The sequence below is a fragment of the Telopea speciosissima genome, chromosome 11 (genome assembly GCF_018873765.1).
Source record: "Telopea speciosissima isolate NSW1024214 ecotype Mountain lineage chromosome 11, Tspe_v1, whole genome shotgun sequence".
Classification (NCBI taxonomy): Eukaryota; Viridiplantae; Streptophyta; class Magnoliopsida; order Proteales; family Proteaceae; genus Telopea; species Telopea speciosissima.
Genome location: NC_057926.1, coordinates 20,516,258 through 20,534,626, shown reverse-complemented (window position 1 = coordinate 20,534,626; position 18,369 = coordinate 20,516,258). Strand labels below are relative to the sequence as shown.

The following is an 18,369-nucleotide window of genomic DNA, read 5'->3' as shown; positions in this document are numbered from 1 at the left end:
AACAAAATGGGCGGGTTATTTCAGAGAGGGTTTATTGTGTTCTGATTCTGGGTTGACATCCAATGGAGATAGTCTTATACATCCACAATAGTTCATTTATTGGCATTTCCTTACAGGAGCGTTTCTCTGATCCCAAATCTATGGTGAATGACCTTCATTGCATTGGTTTCAACGCGGTATGGATGCTTGACCCTGGTATTAAATGTGAAGAGGGTTATTTTGTTTATGATAGTGGCTCTGAAAATGATGTCTGGGTTCAAAAAGCAGATGAAACACCATTTATTGGTAAGTTCTCTGTAGCATCTACTTTGGTGGTGGATTCTTATTCCTAAGTGCATTAAACTTAACTGTCCTTCCTAGGGGAGGTTTGGCCTGGGCCTTGTGTGTTTCCTGATTTTACACAAGAAAAAACTCGGTTGTGGTGGAGCAACTTAGTGAAGGAATTTATGTCTATTGGTGTTGATGGAATATGGAATGATATGAATGAACCCGCTGTTTTCAAGGTAAAGCTCATGGATCTCGTGCAGTGAATTAAAATTTTGCTAGTGTATTTTGTTCTTAATTTTGTTGCTTTGCACTTTGCAGGTTGTGACAAAGACTATGCCTGAGACCAACATTCATAGGGGGGATACTGAACTTGGTGGTTGTCAGAATCACTCTCATTATCACAATGTACAGTTTCTAAACTCCATCAAGGATTTTCTGTGCAACGTTCTTGTCAATGAACATTTTCTAGTGATTTAAAACTTAAATGAACTTTTCATGTTCATCAATTACAAGTTCCAGAGCCTTTGGTACTATAACAACAATGAATAAACTAGATTTGATCCTCAGTTAGGAACCCAAATATCAATTTCTGGACGTAGTGATTATGGCCAGCAAGTGTGTAACCTTTATTGGAAAAATCCTCAGAATATGAGATGGAGATGAGATAATAAAATTAAATATTCATGTAGCAGTATTAGTTCATCAAATAATCAATGGAAGGAAGAAGGAAGAAGAGAAGAGAGGAGATCAATGGAGAGATAAGGAAAAGAAACTCACGGCTAGGCACAGAATAGTTCCTACCGTAATATTCTTATTTATAAGGTCTGTTGGAAACTAAGGGTATGGTTTTGTGGGTTTTTTTGTTATTTCTTATTTCTTCAGTCCTAGAATGTAATTCTGTAACTTGTAAGGGGTTGGGAATAATTTCATAAACTCCTAATCAACTTATCTTTTTTAAGTCAAAGTCAATATTATAAAAATAGAAGGCTGACTGTGAGAGAACTATTCTATTCTCTCGCAGGCTGCTCTTCCCCTTGCGTCCGACATCTTCTTCTCTCTTCTTCTTCTTCTTTTGGTTTGATCAGTCAGATTCTGGTTTGCAACATGGTATCAGAGCTGTACTGATCAAACCAAGGGTTTTATTCAGTTTTCTTCTGCTGAATACAATTCTCGGTTTCCAGATCTGTGTGGAGTGCAGCAATCGGCTGCTGTTTCTGGTGTTCATGGATTAGACTCCATCCTTCATGAATAGGAGTGCTTATTGATGGTGGATGAAGATTACTTGATGATGTGAAAATTTCCCTGGGAGATCAATGTTCTTTTTTGAAGATTAAAAATCTGGTGTGCTCTGTTTTTCTCCAGAATTCGATGAAGACTGTGGAACTACTTGCAGCTCTGGCTGTATGAAGACTTCTTCACATTATCTGATTGGATTACTTCTTTTTTTTTTTTTTTTTTTTTTTTTTCTGGTTGAAGGCCTGGTCAAGAAGACTGTTGTTCTCCTTCTTTTTCTGGTTGAAAAGATCGGGTTTATTCAGATTTTCTGAATTTCTGGTTATCGTTTTTTGTTGCTGGAGGACATCAATGGCTGCTTCGATGGCTGCTTTTGAGGCTGTACTCCTGGAGGGATATTATACTGTTGCTGGAGATTATTATTGTGTCTAGAATTCTGCTTCCTTCTGCCCTCCAGGTGCAATTTTTTTTTTTGGTTTTTTGTCGTGTTTTGGTGGCTGGTTCATTGTTGCTACTATTATTGGTTACTTTGTTGATTTTGCTGCTGCTAAATACATACTATGTGTGACAATAAGTCTGTCTCCTCTTCTTCTACTGCCCCATCTCCCACTGACAATGTGAATATGGCCATTACCTCCATCAGACTCAAGGGTAGTTCAAACTACCTGTTATGGGCACAAGTTGTGTGTGTATATATATCATGGATTAACCAAAATCCTATCCCAACTAAATGAGGTCGGCTACATGGATCCGAAGAGGCCATAATAGAAAAGGAAATAAGATTAGTAGAAAGAAGTAAAAGGTAAAAAGGAGTAAAAGGAAGTAAAAAAAAAAAAATGAAAATTACTAAAGGAGAAAGTCAAAGCAGTAGTCAAAGCAGCATCCCCGGAACATCCCCTTACAAGGGGTCGGCTACATGGGTCCTTGTCTTCCAAACAACTCTATCTGTGTGTGTATATATCATGGCCAGAGACTAATTAAAATATGTTATATCTGATCCTCCTACCTTTAGTGATAGTGGATATGGTGAGTGGCAAAAGGAGAATGCTATCACTCTCATCTGGTTATGGAACAGCATGGAACCAGACATAGAAGCTAATGTTATGTTCCATACAACAGCCAAAGGTGTTTGGGATGATTTAAAGGACACTTATTCTCAGGAGAAAAATATGAACCGTGTCTACGATCTATATGAAAAATTGTTTCAGCTTCAACAGTACTAAATCACTTCAAGAGTACTACAGTTCTTTTAAGGGGTTGGTAGAGGAGTTGATTGTTATTCAGCCTCTGACCACCGACATTGAGAAGCTGAAATCTCAGCGTAACGTGTTCTTTGTATCCAAGTTTCTAGTCGGTTTGAATTCTGATTTGAAGGCTGTGAAGGGTCACTTGCTTGCTAGTGAAACAGTGCCTACACTTGCTGACACATTTTCCTGTCTTCAGCACATTGCTGCCCCTGCTAAGGTTGAATCCTCTCCCAAGGATAATTCTGCTTTTATTGCTGCCCGTGGCCGTGGAAGAGGCCGTGGTACAGGGGGAGGTCGTGGTGGTGGTGGTCATGGTACTAGCAGTCAATTTGGTGATCGCTCTAATAGGAGATGTACACATTGTGGTAAATCTGGTCATACAGTTGATTATTGTTGGGACAAGCATGGTAAGCCAGATTGAGCAACCCAATCAGCCAATCATCCAGTATCTGATGGGAGTATTGATATTGTACCTAATGGTGATTCTAGACCTGGTCCAACTACTGGTGGCAGCTCATCTACCTCTACTAACCGTGGTGATATCTCTTAAATATTATGGCGGTTACGAAACCTCAAGCCATCCAGTGGCATGTCCTCCGGACGTTCCTCTTTCTCTGCTACCTTAGCCCATACAGGTACATCTGCCTTCTTCTCCACACCTTCTTCCCCTTGGATTATTGACTCTGTGGCTTCTTCTCATATGATTGGTGAGTCTACATTATTTACTTCCTTTTCCAATACCTCATATCATTCATCTGTTATATTGGCTAATGGGTCTACTGCCTCTGTTACTAGTTCTGGTACAATTTCTCCAACCTCTTCCATTAGTCTTTCCTCTATATTGCATGTTCCACAATTTCCTTTATGCCTTCTCTCTGTTAGTCAACTTACTAAGGCCTTACATTGTTCTGTAACTTTCTTTCCCACTCATTGTGCTTTTTTTAGGATCTTCACATGAGGAAGATGATTGGTGGAGGGCATGAAAAGGATGGACTGTACTATCTCACTAGTGGTACCGCTACTTCTTCTGCTACTGTTGTATCTGTTGGTGGGGTGACTGCTTTCCAGTGGCATTATCGGTAAGGTCATTTGTCTTTAGCTAGGTTAAAATTTTTATTTCCGTCTTTTCAGTCTATATCTAGGTTAGAGTGTGAAGCCTGCGAGTTAAGAATACACCACCATGTGTCTTTTCCTTCTCGTTCTATGTCTTGTAGTCTGTGCTTATTTGCTTAAGTCCATTCAGACATTTGGGGTCTATGTCATGTAAAAAATAACCGGGGTTTTATGTATTTTGTCACTTTTGTGGACGACTATTCCCGTCTTACCTGGCTGTATCTTTTGAAGGATCGTTCCGAGTTCTTATCTATTTTCAAAAAATTTTATAATGAAATAAAAACTCAGTTTGGTGCTTCTTTTAACGTTTTTCGTTCTGACAATGCATTAGAATATGTCCAACATGATATTTCTTTTTGTGTTGACCGTGGCATGATTCATCAGACTAGTTGTTCCTATACCCCACAACAAAACGGTGTGGCCAAACGCAAAAATAGGCACCTTCTTGAGGTAGCTCGTGCTGTCATGCTTGGTGTGAATGTGTATTGACTTCTTGTTATTTGATTAACCGCATGCCTTCTCCCATTCTTGGGCATAACTCTCCTTTTTCTATTGTTTTTCCGGGATCCCCTGTGTTTTCTTTGCCGCCACGTGTTTTTCTGTGTGTTTGCTCTGTTCATAACTTACATGGCCCTAGTGACAAGTTTGCCCCTAGGTCGACTAAGTGTATCTTCTTAGGCTATTCTCGTACCCAAAAAGGTACAAGTGTTATGATCCTGTCTCTCACAAGTATTTTGTGGGTGTTGATGTCACCTTTTTTGGGGGTAGTCCTTACTTTTCTCTGTCGTCCCAGTCCTCTGCAAATGACCTGGAGACTGTTGTGCCGCCTCCTGTTCCTGTCTTAGTTCCTTTTTCACCTCTATTACAGGTGTATCAACAACGGGACAAGTCTGCAGCCCCAAGTGAGATTCCTATTGTACTTGTGGTTTCATCTCCTGCATTGGCCTCATCCTCTGGTGACAATCCGCCTCCCTCCTCGGCTCATGACTTACCAATCGCTTTGCGTAAAGGTACATGCTCCTATAATCAAAAGTCTAATGTTGTGTACCCTATTGACAAGTTTGTTTCCTTGTCCAATTTAGCTGCATCTGTTCATAGTTTTGCCCTGTCCTTGTCTACCACTATTGGGCCTAAAATCATGTTGAGGCCCTTCGTCTTCCTGGTTGGAAGGCTGCCATGGATGTTGAAATGTATGCCCTCTTGATCTGTAACACTTGGAGTCTTGTTGATCTGCCACCTGGTAAAGACCTTATTAAGTGTCGATGGGTTTACCCTATTAAGTATCTTCCAAATGGTTCTGTTGAGTGGCTCAAAGCCCGCCTAGTTGCCAAGGGATACACCCAGACTTATGGGGTGGACTACTTTGAGACCTTCTCTCTTGTTGCTCTGATAAATTCTGTGCGTTTACTTATTTCCCTAGCAGTGAATTTTGATAGGCCATTGTATTAGGTTGACATTAAAAATGCCTTTTTATATGGTGACCTGCATGAGGAGGTCTATATGGAGCAACCTCCTGGGTATGTTGCCCAGGGGGAGAACAGTACACGGGTTTGTAAGTTACGGAAGGCTATCTATGGTCTCAAACAGTTGCCTAGAGCGTGGTTTGAGAAGTTCAGTGCTATGGTGGTATCTTGTGGCTTCTCACAGTGTTATTCTGACCACTCTGTCTTTGTTCTTCACCAAGGGGGCAAGGTGGTAGTTTTGGTTGTGTGTCGACGATATTATTATTTCTGGCGATGGATGTGGTAGGTATTGCAGAAGTTAAGGCATATTTACAACAACATTTTCAGACCAAGGATTTGGGTGATCTTCGATATTTTCTCGGTATTGAAGTTGTGAGAAGCAAGAAAGGTGTATGCTTTTCACAGAGGAAGTATGTTCTAGATCTTTTGACCGACACTCGCATGCTTGCTTCAAAGCCAATGGATGTTCCTATGGATCCTCATAAGAAGTTTGGTATAGATGATGGTGATCTTCTTACAGATGTACATCAGTACAGGAGTCTGGTCGGGAAATTGATCTATCTTACTGTTACCAGACCAGATATTTCCTTTGTCGTGGGTGTTCTTAGTTAGTTTATGCAATCTCCTCGAAAGGTTCATTGGGATGGAGCTGTTCGCGTTCTTCGGTATTTGAAGGGTGCTCCTGGCAAAGGGTTGATTTATCGTGCACATAGGCATATAGATCTTGTTGCTTATTCTGATGCTGACTGGACTGGGTTAGCCAGTGATCGTTGCTCAACCACAGGCTATTGTACATTTGTTGGAGGAAATCTTGTTATGTGGCCGAGTAAGAAACAAACTACAATCGCCACGTCGAGTACTGAAGCAAAGTATAGAGCTATGGCTCACACTACTGCAGAGTTGATGTGGCACAGGTCTCTCCTTCTTGATTGGGGTTGTTTGTGCCAATGCCTATGAAGATGTATTGTGATAACCAGACGGCTATCTACATTGCTAGCAATCCGGTCTGTCACAAACAGACCAAGCATATTGAGGTGGACTGTCACTTCGTTAGAGATGCTGTTTTGAAGAAGCTTGTTGAGACTCCCTTTGTTTCGTCTTCAAATCAGCTTGTAGACAGGTTTACTAAGTCTCTGTTTGCTCCTAGTTTTCACACCTGTTGTAACAAGCTGAGCATGGGTGACTTATATGCTCCAGCTTGAGGGGGAGTGTTGGAAACTAGGGGTATTTCAGTATTTTAGTTATTGTTTTCTGGGTGTTTCTATTATTCTTATTTCTTCATTCCTAGAATGTAACTCTGTAACTTGTAAGGGGTTAGGAATAATTTCATAGACTTCTAATCAAGTTACCTTTTTTAAGTCAAAGTCGATATTATAAAAGTAGAAAGCTGCTTGCGAGAGAACTATTCTATTCTCTCGCAGGCTGCTCTTCCCCTTGCTTGCGACATCTTCTTCTTCTTTTGGTTTGATTAGTCAGATTCTGGTTTGCAACAAGGTCAAAACAATACAAAGACCAAATTACCCCATGTTAGTATAAACTGGGACCATAATACCCTTAGCTAAAACATAAATAATTTGTCCCCATATTAACCCTATTGATAGGAGTATACATCACCCCTATCTGTAGGAGGAAAAATACAAGCAACTTAACAATCCCCCTCAAGTTGGAGCATATACATCACCCATGCCCATAGTTGTCACGGCGGTTAGGCGACCCAAGGCGGTGGAGAGGGCCAAAGTTTAAGGCAACACCAACTAGGCGAACAAGGCGTCCAAGGCGCCCGCCTAGGCGGCCAAGGCGCCCGCCTAGGCGACCAAGGCGCCCAAGTCGACCAAGGCGACGCCTTGACAACTATGCCCATGCCCTGCTTGAAACAACCATCAAGAAAAGTCGGACTAAACTATGCTTTTGTGAACGTATCACCAAGCTGATTCCCAGAAGTAACAAATGGAGTTGATATCAGTTTCCTCATCAAAACATCTTGAACAGAATGACAGTCCACCTCAATGTGTTTTGTCTGTTTATGAGAAACAAGGTTACTAACAATGTAGTTGGCAGCCTGATTGTCACAAAACATATTTATAGATTTAATAAGTAATGGTAAAACCAAGCTCATTAAGAAGTGATTTCAGCTACATCAACCCAGTTGCTGTAGTAGTTATAGCCCTATGCTCTTCCTCAGAATTAGATCTTGCCGCAGTAGTCTACTTTTGCCTACTCCGTGTGACAAAATTATCACCCACAAACATGCAATACCCAGTAGTTGACCTCCTACAACCGTTAGCAGTACCCAATCTGCATCTGAATAGCCAACCAACTCAATATGCTTATTAGGTCTATAAATGAGACCCTTTCTTGGAGCACCCTTATGGTACCTCAGAATTTGAGAGGCAGTCTCGCATTGAGCCTTGTTATGTGATTCCATAAATTGACTTATAATGCTCACAATAAGGATATATTTGGCCTGGTAGTAGTAAGATAAGTGAGTTTAGCAACTAATATCCTACTCCAATACTTATCAGCTACACTGATACTTATCAACAACCACTTTACCATCATTCATCCCAAATTTCTAATATAGATCCGTAGGATTATCAATAGGTTTGGATGCCAATGTACCATTCTCATTAAGGGATTCAAGGACATATATTCTTTGGGAGCAACTAACCCCTTTCTTTCTATGAACAACCTCAATACTAAGAAAACACCTGAGAACCCAAATCTGTCATCTGAAATTGCTATTGTAAGCTGTTGTAACCTATGCAATACCATGTGTCATTTTCAGATATAATATGCCATCAATATATACAATCAGAACAATCACTCCGGTGCCCCGGTGATGAGCAATTATTGATTGATCAGAATAACACTCCATGAATGCACACTAGGTAACATTAGTGCTAATCTTGTCAAACCAGGCTCTAGGTGACTGTTTCAACCCATATAACGCCTTATGAAGACCATAAACTTTACCAGCATTCTCCCCATGAGAAATATACCTAGGAGGTTGCTCCATGTACACTTCCTCTTGCAAATCATACCTAGGATTAGTGCGGACGGGGTTATTTTGAGGTTTGCTAGGTGACCCAGGTCGCATTCGGGGACAGGCAGGCTCCTATTACGCAACCGAGGTTTGATATCGTTGGGTGACCGATGGACGATTCCAGGACCAGGGATACTACCGTTTGGGTTGTAGTGGCACTTTACCAGAGACTTAGTTGTGATGTTAGGTTATTAATAAAAATTATAATTCATGCATCCATTCATTCATGGACTATTTGTGATTGCTTCCAATCCCCTCACTGGGCTAGTTGTAGCTCAGACCACGTGTGTGCATTTTTTTTAGATGTTGATGCAGGTTTGATGGACACTTTGAGCATGGATGTAGCTATCCCCTCCAGAGAGATGGAAGGAGATTGGTGGGCCCCAAAGCCCGATGAGCACGAGCCGGGATGCGCCTATGATGGCTACGCTTATCAAGCACCATGACCATGGTGTGGCTGTGTTGATAGTCTTTTGAGATACTTCGGATGTTTGGACCATTGGATTTATAAACTTTGGGATATGTAACTAATTAATACGTCTCGGCTCACTTTTTGAGATAATATTGTTATAATAGTCTTATCACTTTAGATAACCCTTATATATATGATTTCTTATTGTTATAATGCTTTCGTTGTTATTTATTGATTGGACTATGAATTGTGGAACTGTGAGATTAAAGTACAGCAATGTGTAGATCCTGTAGGGTTAAATGGATATTTGTGAATATCCAGTCATATCGCCGGCTTAGTGGAGGCGGGGTGTGACATTTCTTATTCGTGTTGGTCTCCTACTTTTCACTCTTGCCTTTCTACTATTTCTGTCACACCCCACCCAAACTAACCCGGCTTATGTGACTGAATGTCCACAGGCATTCCCAAAACCACCAGGATCTCAGTTCAGTGGCCTACCTCACAGTTAAAAATCATAATGATCAATAAAGAAATCAGAGAATGCAACGGAAGATCAAAATACTATTATAAACATCAATAACAACGTACTAAATGATAACATAAGTATTTACTTAACCATATTGTTGATCTAAGCTTTACAATCATGCTTATAAATATACATAATATCCAAAAAAAAAAGATTAATTTACATAAAAAGGAAATTTCATAAATTGATCAAAACATAACCCATCACCTAGCAACTTCAAGCAGTAGCCACTAAGGTACAACAATCATCATCACGTATATCTCTATGCCCATCCTGCTCCATATCCATCATCGTCACGCCAGCTGCCATATCTAAAATAAAGGTATATCGAGGGATGAGCTCCACTGAGCCCAGTGAGGGGAGACATGTAAACAGATGCAAATAATCCATGATGCATGTCTCAAGTCTAAGCATTCAACTAACAACCGATCTAGGTCTTATGAGGTTAAATGCTACTGTAACAGGTATGACATTCTCAGTTCCGGAATTACGCATCGGACCCTAAGAATACCACTCTGCTACGGTGTCGACCCGCCAGTACCGGAATTACACATCGGTCCCCTGCGAACCCCCAATGTTAACCCTACTGTTTATCCCATTCCGGAATACTCTTTGGACTTAGGATAGTGAATGGCATTTCGGAATCATCCCTTCGCACCTACCACGGGTTATCCAACATCTCACACTTGTTGGTAAGGGTCGTAACATTGGGTTTATGAAAGCCTGACCATATGCATTTCTAACATGAATATCATATGATTCAAGAGTAAGTGGTAAAGTAAATCAGTTCCATCATAATCTCTCAACACATATTGTTTATAATTCACAATAAGAATATGCAATGCATTATGAAATGTACCCTATTATCATGCACATCTCTATTATAAAAAGAAAGCTATAAACTATATGAACATAATTCTGTTATGATGCATGATTAGGTACAACCATAGTTTAAGATCTCACGATATATCAGTATCTCGGGCTGGTCGAGATATCCGAAATTTACCGAAATTTCGCTGAAATATGGTATTTTTTCAGTCATATTTCGGCAGTCCATCTCAGTGGGTTTTTGGCCATATTAAGGCCTGATACTTCATGTACTTATTTAAGCTAAATAAACACATTTAAACCTTTGTATTGCAAAAAAGTGAACAAAAAGTGGTGTTTTGGGTTTGCACCCTTGATTGACAGTATATGGTCGGACCCTGATGTAAAAATAGTTAAATACACATTGTATAAGTACTCAGAGACATAATAAAAAATTGAAACAAAGTAATGAATAAAAAATAAAGTCAAATGTGGCCTTGAGTTTAAACTTTAAACTAAAAAATTCATAAGTGCATAAAGTCATTAGTTCAATACTCAGTCAATACACAAAGTCACAAGTTCAAAACTCACAAGTCACAAGACTCACAACTCACAAGACTGACAACTGTCATGAAAGAATTCCTAATAATAATTGTTATGCCTTCCTGGTTCGATCCCACTCATGCTCCGCTGGAGTCGACGTCCATTGTCCTCTGTCTGAAAGACATACGTGGACCACGGTATAGTTTCGGAGAAGAAACGAGTGTAGTCATCCACAATTGCCATGTGAATGGAGTCATCAACATATTGAAGGTAACCTACCCTAGGATATTGGTGACCAATCTGTGACTCTGAAGAAGAACCATGACTACCCACTAATTCAGTATGATGTGATGTCGGTGCTGGACCTGCTGAAAGCATGTATGGTTGGTTGGGTAGCTAGGGTATGAAAAGATATCGTCCACAAAAGATAATCCAATACGTCCCTGGGGCTGGTATTGGGACTAGGAGTCATAGTCCCCAACGAACTGCCCATATCCATGTCCATATCCATATCCATATCCACCTTGAGATTGTGATGCACTATAATCCGATGACAATGGAGTGGTATGTGTGTCAAAAGATGGGGCATGCCAATGCCCACTCGATCCTCCCTCCTTATCACCCATACTTAATCCGCCAACAGAGCTAGATAACTCATTAATATCCATATCATCAACAGCCTGTGTCTACCGACCCCTACGCTTCTTGGTGTATGATAAGGGGGTACGTGAGGGTGTGGGTGCGGGTATGGCCTCACGTGCACCATGGTCCGTATCTTGTGTGGCATGATCAAATTGTGTTTCTCCGGTGAATCGGACTAGCTCTACAGGCGCCGTGATGCAGCTCCAAGAAGGAAGAAGAAGAAGAAAAACCCTGAACTTAGGGTTTGAATAGGGAGCTGTAGCCTAGGAGTTATATTTTCATACTTAGTTTATTTTTATGTTTTTTAGATTGAACCGGGTTGAAATTGGTTGCATCCAATTGGTTCAATGGGTCGATGGGTTTAATTTAAGTGAAGAGCCCCTATTGGCTAATAGGTTCTTATATCCTATTGGCTAATGGGGAATCTTCTTTAAATTAATTGTTTTAAGTTAGAGTCTTTTAATTTAAGTTAAGTAGGGGTAGTTAGGACATTTTAAGTTTTAAATTAGTCCAATTAGATTTAAACCTCTCCCTTCCACGATTTTGTGAAGGAGAGGCCTTTAAGTTGTAATAGGATTTGGCCTTAGGCTTTTATTATAAATAAGAATATCGTGAGGAGGCTCCCCCAATAGATTTGAATTAAAAACACTGATTTCGTGGCTGGTTAATGCTGCTGCTCCTTGCTCTCAAGAGTTTATGCATCCTTGTGGTTCTATCCGGGTGGAAGGGTGGGTGGAATCCTGCGACTCTTTACGCCGGGACGGCTGGGAGGATCTTTCTTCGAAGGTGGCTTCATCCTTCAACCATTCAAACTGCTGTTAGAGGATTCGAGAGTGAGTTTGAATTTATTATTTTCTGTATATCCTTTCTTCCCTTCCCCAATCAATTCCTTTTCTCTTCTGTCCTATTTTCATAAACCCTAGAAGACTCTAAACTCGATTCAGATCTGCTCCTCCATTTGAATCTGATCAGATTTGGACCATAACTTCCCCTCATCACCATCTCCACTCGACCCTAGCTGCTGCCCATTCTGTCCATCCAAACCCTAAGATCCCTCTTCTCCATTGACCCTAAAAACCCTAATTTTCTGCTGGGACACATTCAGCCATCGAAACCTTCCATATTGCAACCGAATCTTCCCCTAGCCCCTCTAACATCGACCTTAACCCCTGCCCCTAAATCCTACTTTAAACCATAATTTTAGTTGTTTTTCCTCATTACAAAACCCAAAACCCTAACCTTAAATCTGCAGAATTTTGAAACCTAACCAAATCCAGATATTTTTATATCATAATGACCCTCTAAACCTGCAGATTAAAACCCTATAACCTCCATTCCCAAATTCCCATCCTAAACCCTAATTTTGCCCTAAAACAGCCCCTAATCAGCCCTAAACAGCGAGGCTTACCTAAGCTTGGTTCTACTTGGTTCCTAGTGGGATTAATTCCTATTCTAGGACTACATTATTTTGGTATCGAGCCATGGACGAACATGGCAACCCGGTGCTGCCACAACCAGCCGACCCTATGGCAGCCATGTTAGAGATGTTCCAAGTTTACAAGAGATCGAGGAAGGCTACAGTGATGCAATCATGACTAGATTGCAACACTTGGAAGGACAGAGAATCCCTCCCGATAGGGACAGCAACTTGCCCATAGAAGAGGCAGTACCAACCCCATTCCAGGATACGGAGGCTGCCTGACGGAGATGGGAGCCCTAGAGATGATTATAGGGGTTATAGAGATGGACACTTAGGTAATAGGACAGATTCAGGACTGACCGAGATGACAGGAATGATAGAGATTATTATGGAGATCGTCGGGACAGACCTAGATATGCCCGTGAACCTTTCGGGAACACAGAGAGCACCACCGAGGCTACAGACAGAGATAGAGAAGACCGGGACAGAGACAGAGGTCGGCAGCCTACTTTTGAGGAGTATATGAGGTCCTACTTCACCGGAGACCAGGGTACTAATCGACGACATACACAGAAAACCAAAAGGTGAAGCTTGAGCTGAAAGAATTCGATGGTAACTCGGCACCCGGTGTTTTATGATTGGCTTGCTGCAATAGAAGACTATTTCGGGCCGGTATGATCTATCTCAAGAAGGAAAATGAAGTTAGTCCGTGCTGCTTATCGGACCTGCACGTGAGTGGTGGAGAACCGCTGAAAGAGAGATGGACTTTAATGGTACTGCACCCCACACTTGGGAAGACATGAAATATGACCGAGCAAGAAATACTTACCAAGGCACTTCAGGTCTCAATATAGGATAAGTTCAACTCCCTCCGCCAGGGACCCATGATCAGAATGGCGAGTACATGAGGCAATTCGATGCTCTTTCTTCTCGCATGGCATTAGGGAGGAAGGCATCCAAATGCTTTCCAGGTTCAGATTGGGTCTATCAAGTGAGATCAATAGGACAATTGGAGTGGTTGACGTGGTAGATGATTGTTTTGAGAAGGCCTTGAAGGCGGAGGAGTTACTAGCTTCATGTAAACAGCCGGGTTCTACTTCCAAGCCGGCCTACATCAACAATAGCACCTCCAAACAAGGTTCCTCTACGAGGCAACACCCTCGCCTGCTGTTCCCCACGTGTGGATGACAAGGGCAAGGCTCCTACGGGCCGAAATGACCCCTTCACTTGTTACTCTTGTCAAGACAAAGGGCACATTGCTAGGGACTGCCCACATAAGAAGAAGCCCATCAACGTGGCTGAAAAGGAAGAAGTTCAAGGTGAAGACGACGACCAAGGCGCAAATTGTATTCACCCACTCCCTCCCGATGATGAATATGATGTGGCTAATTATCTTGATGATGATGAGTTACGAGGTGTTCATGTGGTATGTCAAAAGGCTGCTGTCCAGCCATGGCAACCTTCTTCATCCTCCAAAGAGCTGCTGTCCGCGCATAAGACTGCACCATCCGGAAGATGAACTCAAGCAACTCGATCCTGATTTGGAAGACCATTCTCGTGATCTCCAGCCATTCATCGGGGATGAATGGTTTCAAGACGGGGAGAGTTGATGCAGCCCAAGAAGGAAGAAGAAGAAGAAAAACCCGAACTTAGGGTTTGAATAGGGAGCTGTAGCCTAGGAGTTATATTTTCATACTTAGTTTATTTTTATGTTTTTAGATTGAACCGGTTGAAATTGGTTGCATCCAATTGGTTCAATGGGTCCAATGGGTTTAATTTAAGTGAAGAGCTCCTATTGGCTAATAGGTTCGTATATCCTATTGGCTAATGGGGAATCTTCTTTTAAATTAATTGTTTTAAGTTAGAGTCTTTTAATTTAAGTTAAGTAGGGGTAGTTAGGACATTTTAAGTTTTAAATTAGTCCAATTAGATTTAAACCTCTCCCTTCCACGATTTTGTGAAGGAGAGGCCTTTAAGTAGTAATAGGATTTGGCCTTAGGCTTTTATTATAAATAAGAATATCGTGAGGCTCCCCACAATAGATTTGAATTAAAAACACTGATTTCGTGGCTGGTTACTCGCGTGCTCCTTGCTCTCAAGAGTTTATGCATCCTTGTGGTTCTATCAAGGTGGAAGGGTGGGTGGAATCCTGCGACTCTTTACGCCGGGACGGCTGGGAGGATCTTTCTTCGAAGGTGGCTTCATCCTTCAACCATTCAAACTGCTGTTAGAGGATTCGAGTGAGTTTGAATTTATATTTTCTGTATATTCTTTCTTCCCTTCCCCAATTAATTCCTTTTCTCTTCGTCCTATTTTCATAAACCCTAGAAGACTCTAAACTCTGATTCAGATCTGCTCCTCCATTGGAATCTGATCAGATTTGGACCATAACTTCCCCTCATCACCATCTCCACTCGACCCTAGCTGCTGCCCATTCATCCATCAAAACCCCAAGATCCCTCTTCTCCATTGACCCTAAAAACCCTAATTTTCTGTTTGGGACACATTCAGCCATCGAAACCTTCCATATTGCAACCGAATCTTCCCCTAGCCCCTCTAACGAATGACCTTAACCCCTGCCCTAAATCCTACTTTAAACCATAATTTGAGTTGTTTTTCCTCATTACAAAACCCGAAACCCTAACCCTAAATCTGCAGAATTTTGAAACCTAACCAAATCCAGATATTTTTATATCATAATGACCCTCTAAACTTGCAGATTAAAACCCTATAAACCCCATTCCCAAATTCCCATCCGAAACCCTAATTTTGCCCTAAACAGCCCTAATCAGCCCTAAACAGCAAGCTTACCCTAAGCTTGGTTCTACTTAGTTCCTAGTGGGATTAATTCCTATTCTAGGACTACATTACTTGTCTGCTGGTCTACCACATAACGCTCTCGCATTCCATCAAATGCTTCACCACCACCACCACTACCACCATTATCATCATCATCACTGCCATCATCATTACCATCACCATCACTTCCATTAGTTCCAATCTGAGTTTGAGTCTGATTCCTACCAGTACCACCTGAGGACTTGGACCAGTCATCATCCTTATCAGCATTGCCACTTGTAGGTTAGAATGGTATGGGTGATGCTTCCCGTGCGTGATTTGACCCTCGTCAGCCATATAGTCATCCATATTAGCACCCATCTCAGAAGCTATCATGGGGTCTGACCTACCTCCCTCCTGATCCAACACTAGCTCACCTCTATCCCTCACCCAATCTACAATAGAGTCCTCATCATCTGAGTCAACCTGAAAGATATCGGCGAGGTCAATAGTGCCCCTTTGTCCCTCATGTCCCATGCGTATGTGTTGTAGTTTTAGTCTCAAGTTGTAGTGCACATACACCATGTCAGATAGGCGTTCGGAACCCAATCTGTTGCGCTTCTTGGAGTGGATGAGCGAAAACGTAGTCCAGTTCCTCTCACAGCCAGATGCGGAACATGTTTGGGCAAGGATCTTGATTGCTATTCTTCTTAAATTCTTAGTCGATTCCCCATACAATACCTACCATTCAGCTGCATTACAAGTTTACAACAAAAAAAGACGTGTCAAAATTTTCACAACTTTCAACTTTCAATACATATGTAATTTAAAAGAATAAGATATTGAATTGAGTATTACCATCACCGCGTGCTCTGCCTTGTACTACAGCATCAGTTCCAAAACTCCCCATTGCATCCCTAAAAACCTTCATCTATACCCATGTGGAAAATTAGTTTTGACTCATTAACTAATTACTACTTACTAATTATATTCCAAATGAATTATAAGACTCACCTCATTGTTGCATATAGATTGTAGTCTACCATCTGACTCCAACTTTTTTACTACTTGTTTCACAACATCAATAAGTTGAGTATCCAATCCAAACCTATTATTATATTGATACTTGGGGTTCAAGTAGTATGTTGAAAATTGACATATAGAAATGAAATATTGTAATTAGTAATATTACTAAGAAACTAAGATATGAATTACTTACATAAAACAAAATTATTCACCAGCCTTATACAGTGGATGCATAAGTTGATTCTCCCAGTGAGCATTGATAATATCCAAGAAGTGCTTGCTACTATGAGGAGCCACATTGTAGACACTATCCTTCATTAAGTCCATGGCAGCATATAGGGTTGGCATGGTGGGGCCCTTGAGAGCGGAGTCCGCCATATGTAGAACTTTAATTACTGACTTTAAAACTTTCACCACTTTGCGTAGCTTTGTCTAGAATTCCTCAGATGACATGGTTGCCTGTGCTTCCCTCCCACTTGTGGTATTGGAACCCTTCCGTCCAAACCACTCCTGAGAAGCAAACATAGATCTCAACCCGACCTTTTTTGTCTCAAAGGTTTTTAGGGCAATGTAGTTTGTGGCGGATCTAGTGATGCCGAGCCTCACCAAGTCACCCCCACATTTTTTCCTCAATAGATTTAGTGCGAAGGAGTGGTTGTATATAAAGTTGGTGACTTGTTTTGCACTTTCCACCACAGTCTTCACCAACTTTAACTTCCCCATATCCTTCAGCATTAGATCAATGCAATGGGCCGCACAAGGAGTCCAGAAGAGCCGGTACTTACTGTTATTCATCATCTTCTCACCGGCCTTCTTGAAGTTGCTTCCGTTATCCGTTACAATCTGGACAACGTTCTCTATTCCTACATCTTTTTCAACCACTTCCTTCAACAATCTATAAATATATTTTGCATCCTTCATCTTTTTGGATGCATCCACAGATTTGAGGAAAATTGTCCTCCCATCACAATATACCATAAAATTGATGATGGACTTTCTTGTAGGCTCAGTCTAACCATCTGCCATTATAGTCACCCCATATGTCTCCTACAGACACTTCATCTCCCCAATGTACTCATTAATCTCAGACTTCTGTTGAGGTAAATAAACATTCATTACCTCATATGGGGTGGACCCCTTGAACCTTGGGCCAGCCTTTGCAATTGTATCAATCATGGTATCATAATAGGGGCCTTGTGCAGTGTTTGCTGGGATGGTATGGTATAGCGTCCTCTTAGTTATTGACTCTTTCACTAACCCCTTTATGTTCTTCCATGCTCCTTTGATTTTTGGTTGAGTGCTTCCCTTCTTCCTAGGTAGTTTAGGATCTGATGCTGATCGTGGTACTGGTACCAATAGAGGCGTTGGAGCTGCCTTCATACTTTGTGATTTCTTAAAAGGATTCAACAACCCCCCAACTCTAGAACCTCTAGATGTGCCTGCTCCTCCACTACCCCCTACTCTCTTTCTCTGCTGATCTTTTTGAAAACTAACTTTACTCCTCGAAACAGACCGTCGAAAGTCCCTAGCCTCCTGTGGTGTTTATTTATCATTAGGCACATAAATGGGCTCATTACTGTCATCATCATCAGAGTCATCACCATTATCATCATGGTATTCTCCTCCTCCCATTGAACTCCTCACTGCCTCCTCAAGTTGTTCCCTTACCTCTGCTTTTCACCCTTCCTCTTATTCTTTCACCTAAACTGTCACCAACTTCCCTAGCTACTTGAGTAGGAACCATATGGCGACTTACAACGTCTTTAGATCCTCTAGTCAGATGTTGTTTAAGTCTACTGGACCCACCTCCCAAAAACTGCATGTGACAATAGTTACATTGGGATTTTCT

At 41.4% G+C, this 18,369-nt stretch overlaps 1 protein-coding gene across 1 annotated transcript in view; it reads left to right on the top strand.

Annotated features, from left to right (window-relative positions):
- Positions 1–18,369, top strand: part of LOC122645937 (alpha-glucosidase 2-like) — a 133,173-nt gene that overhangs the window by 63,957 nt on the left and 50,847 nt on the right. The window contains exons 8-10 of the mRNA XM_043839356.1: positions 117–285; positions 361–503; positions 586–672. Of these exons, the coding sequence (XP_043695291.1) occupies positions 117–285; positions 361–503; positions 586–672 (399 nt within the window). The remainder of the gene's footprint in view (positions 1–116; positions 286–360; positions 504–585; positions 673–18,369) is intronic.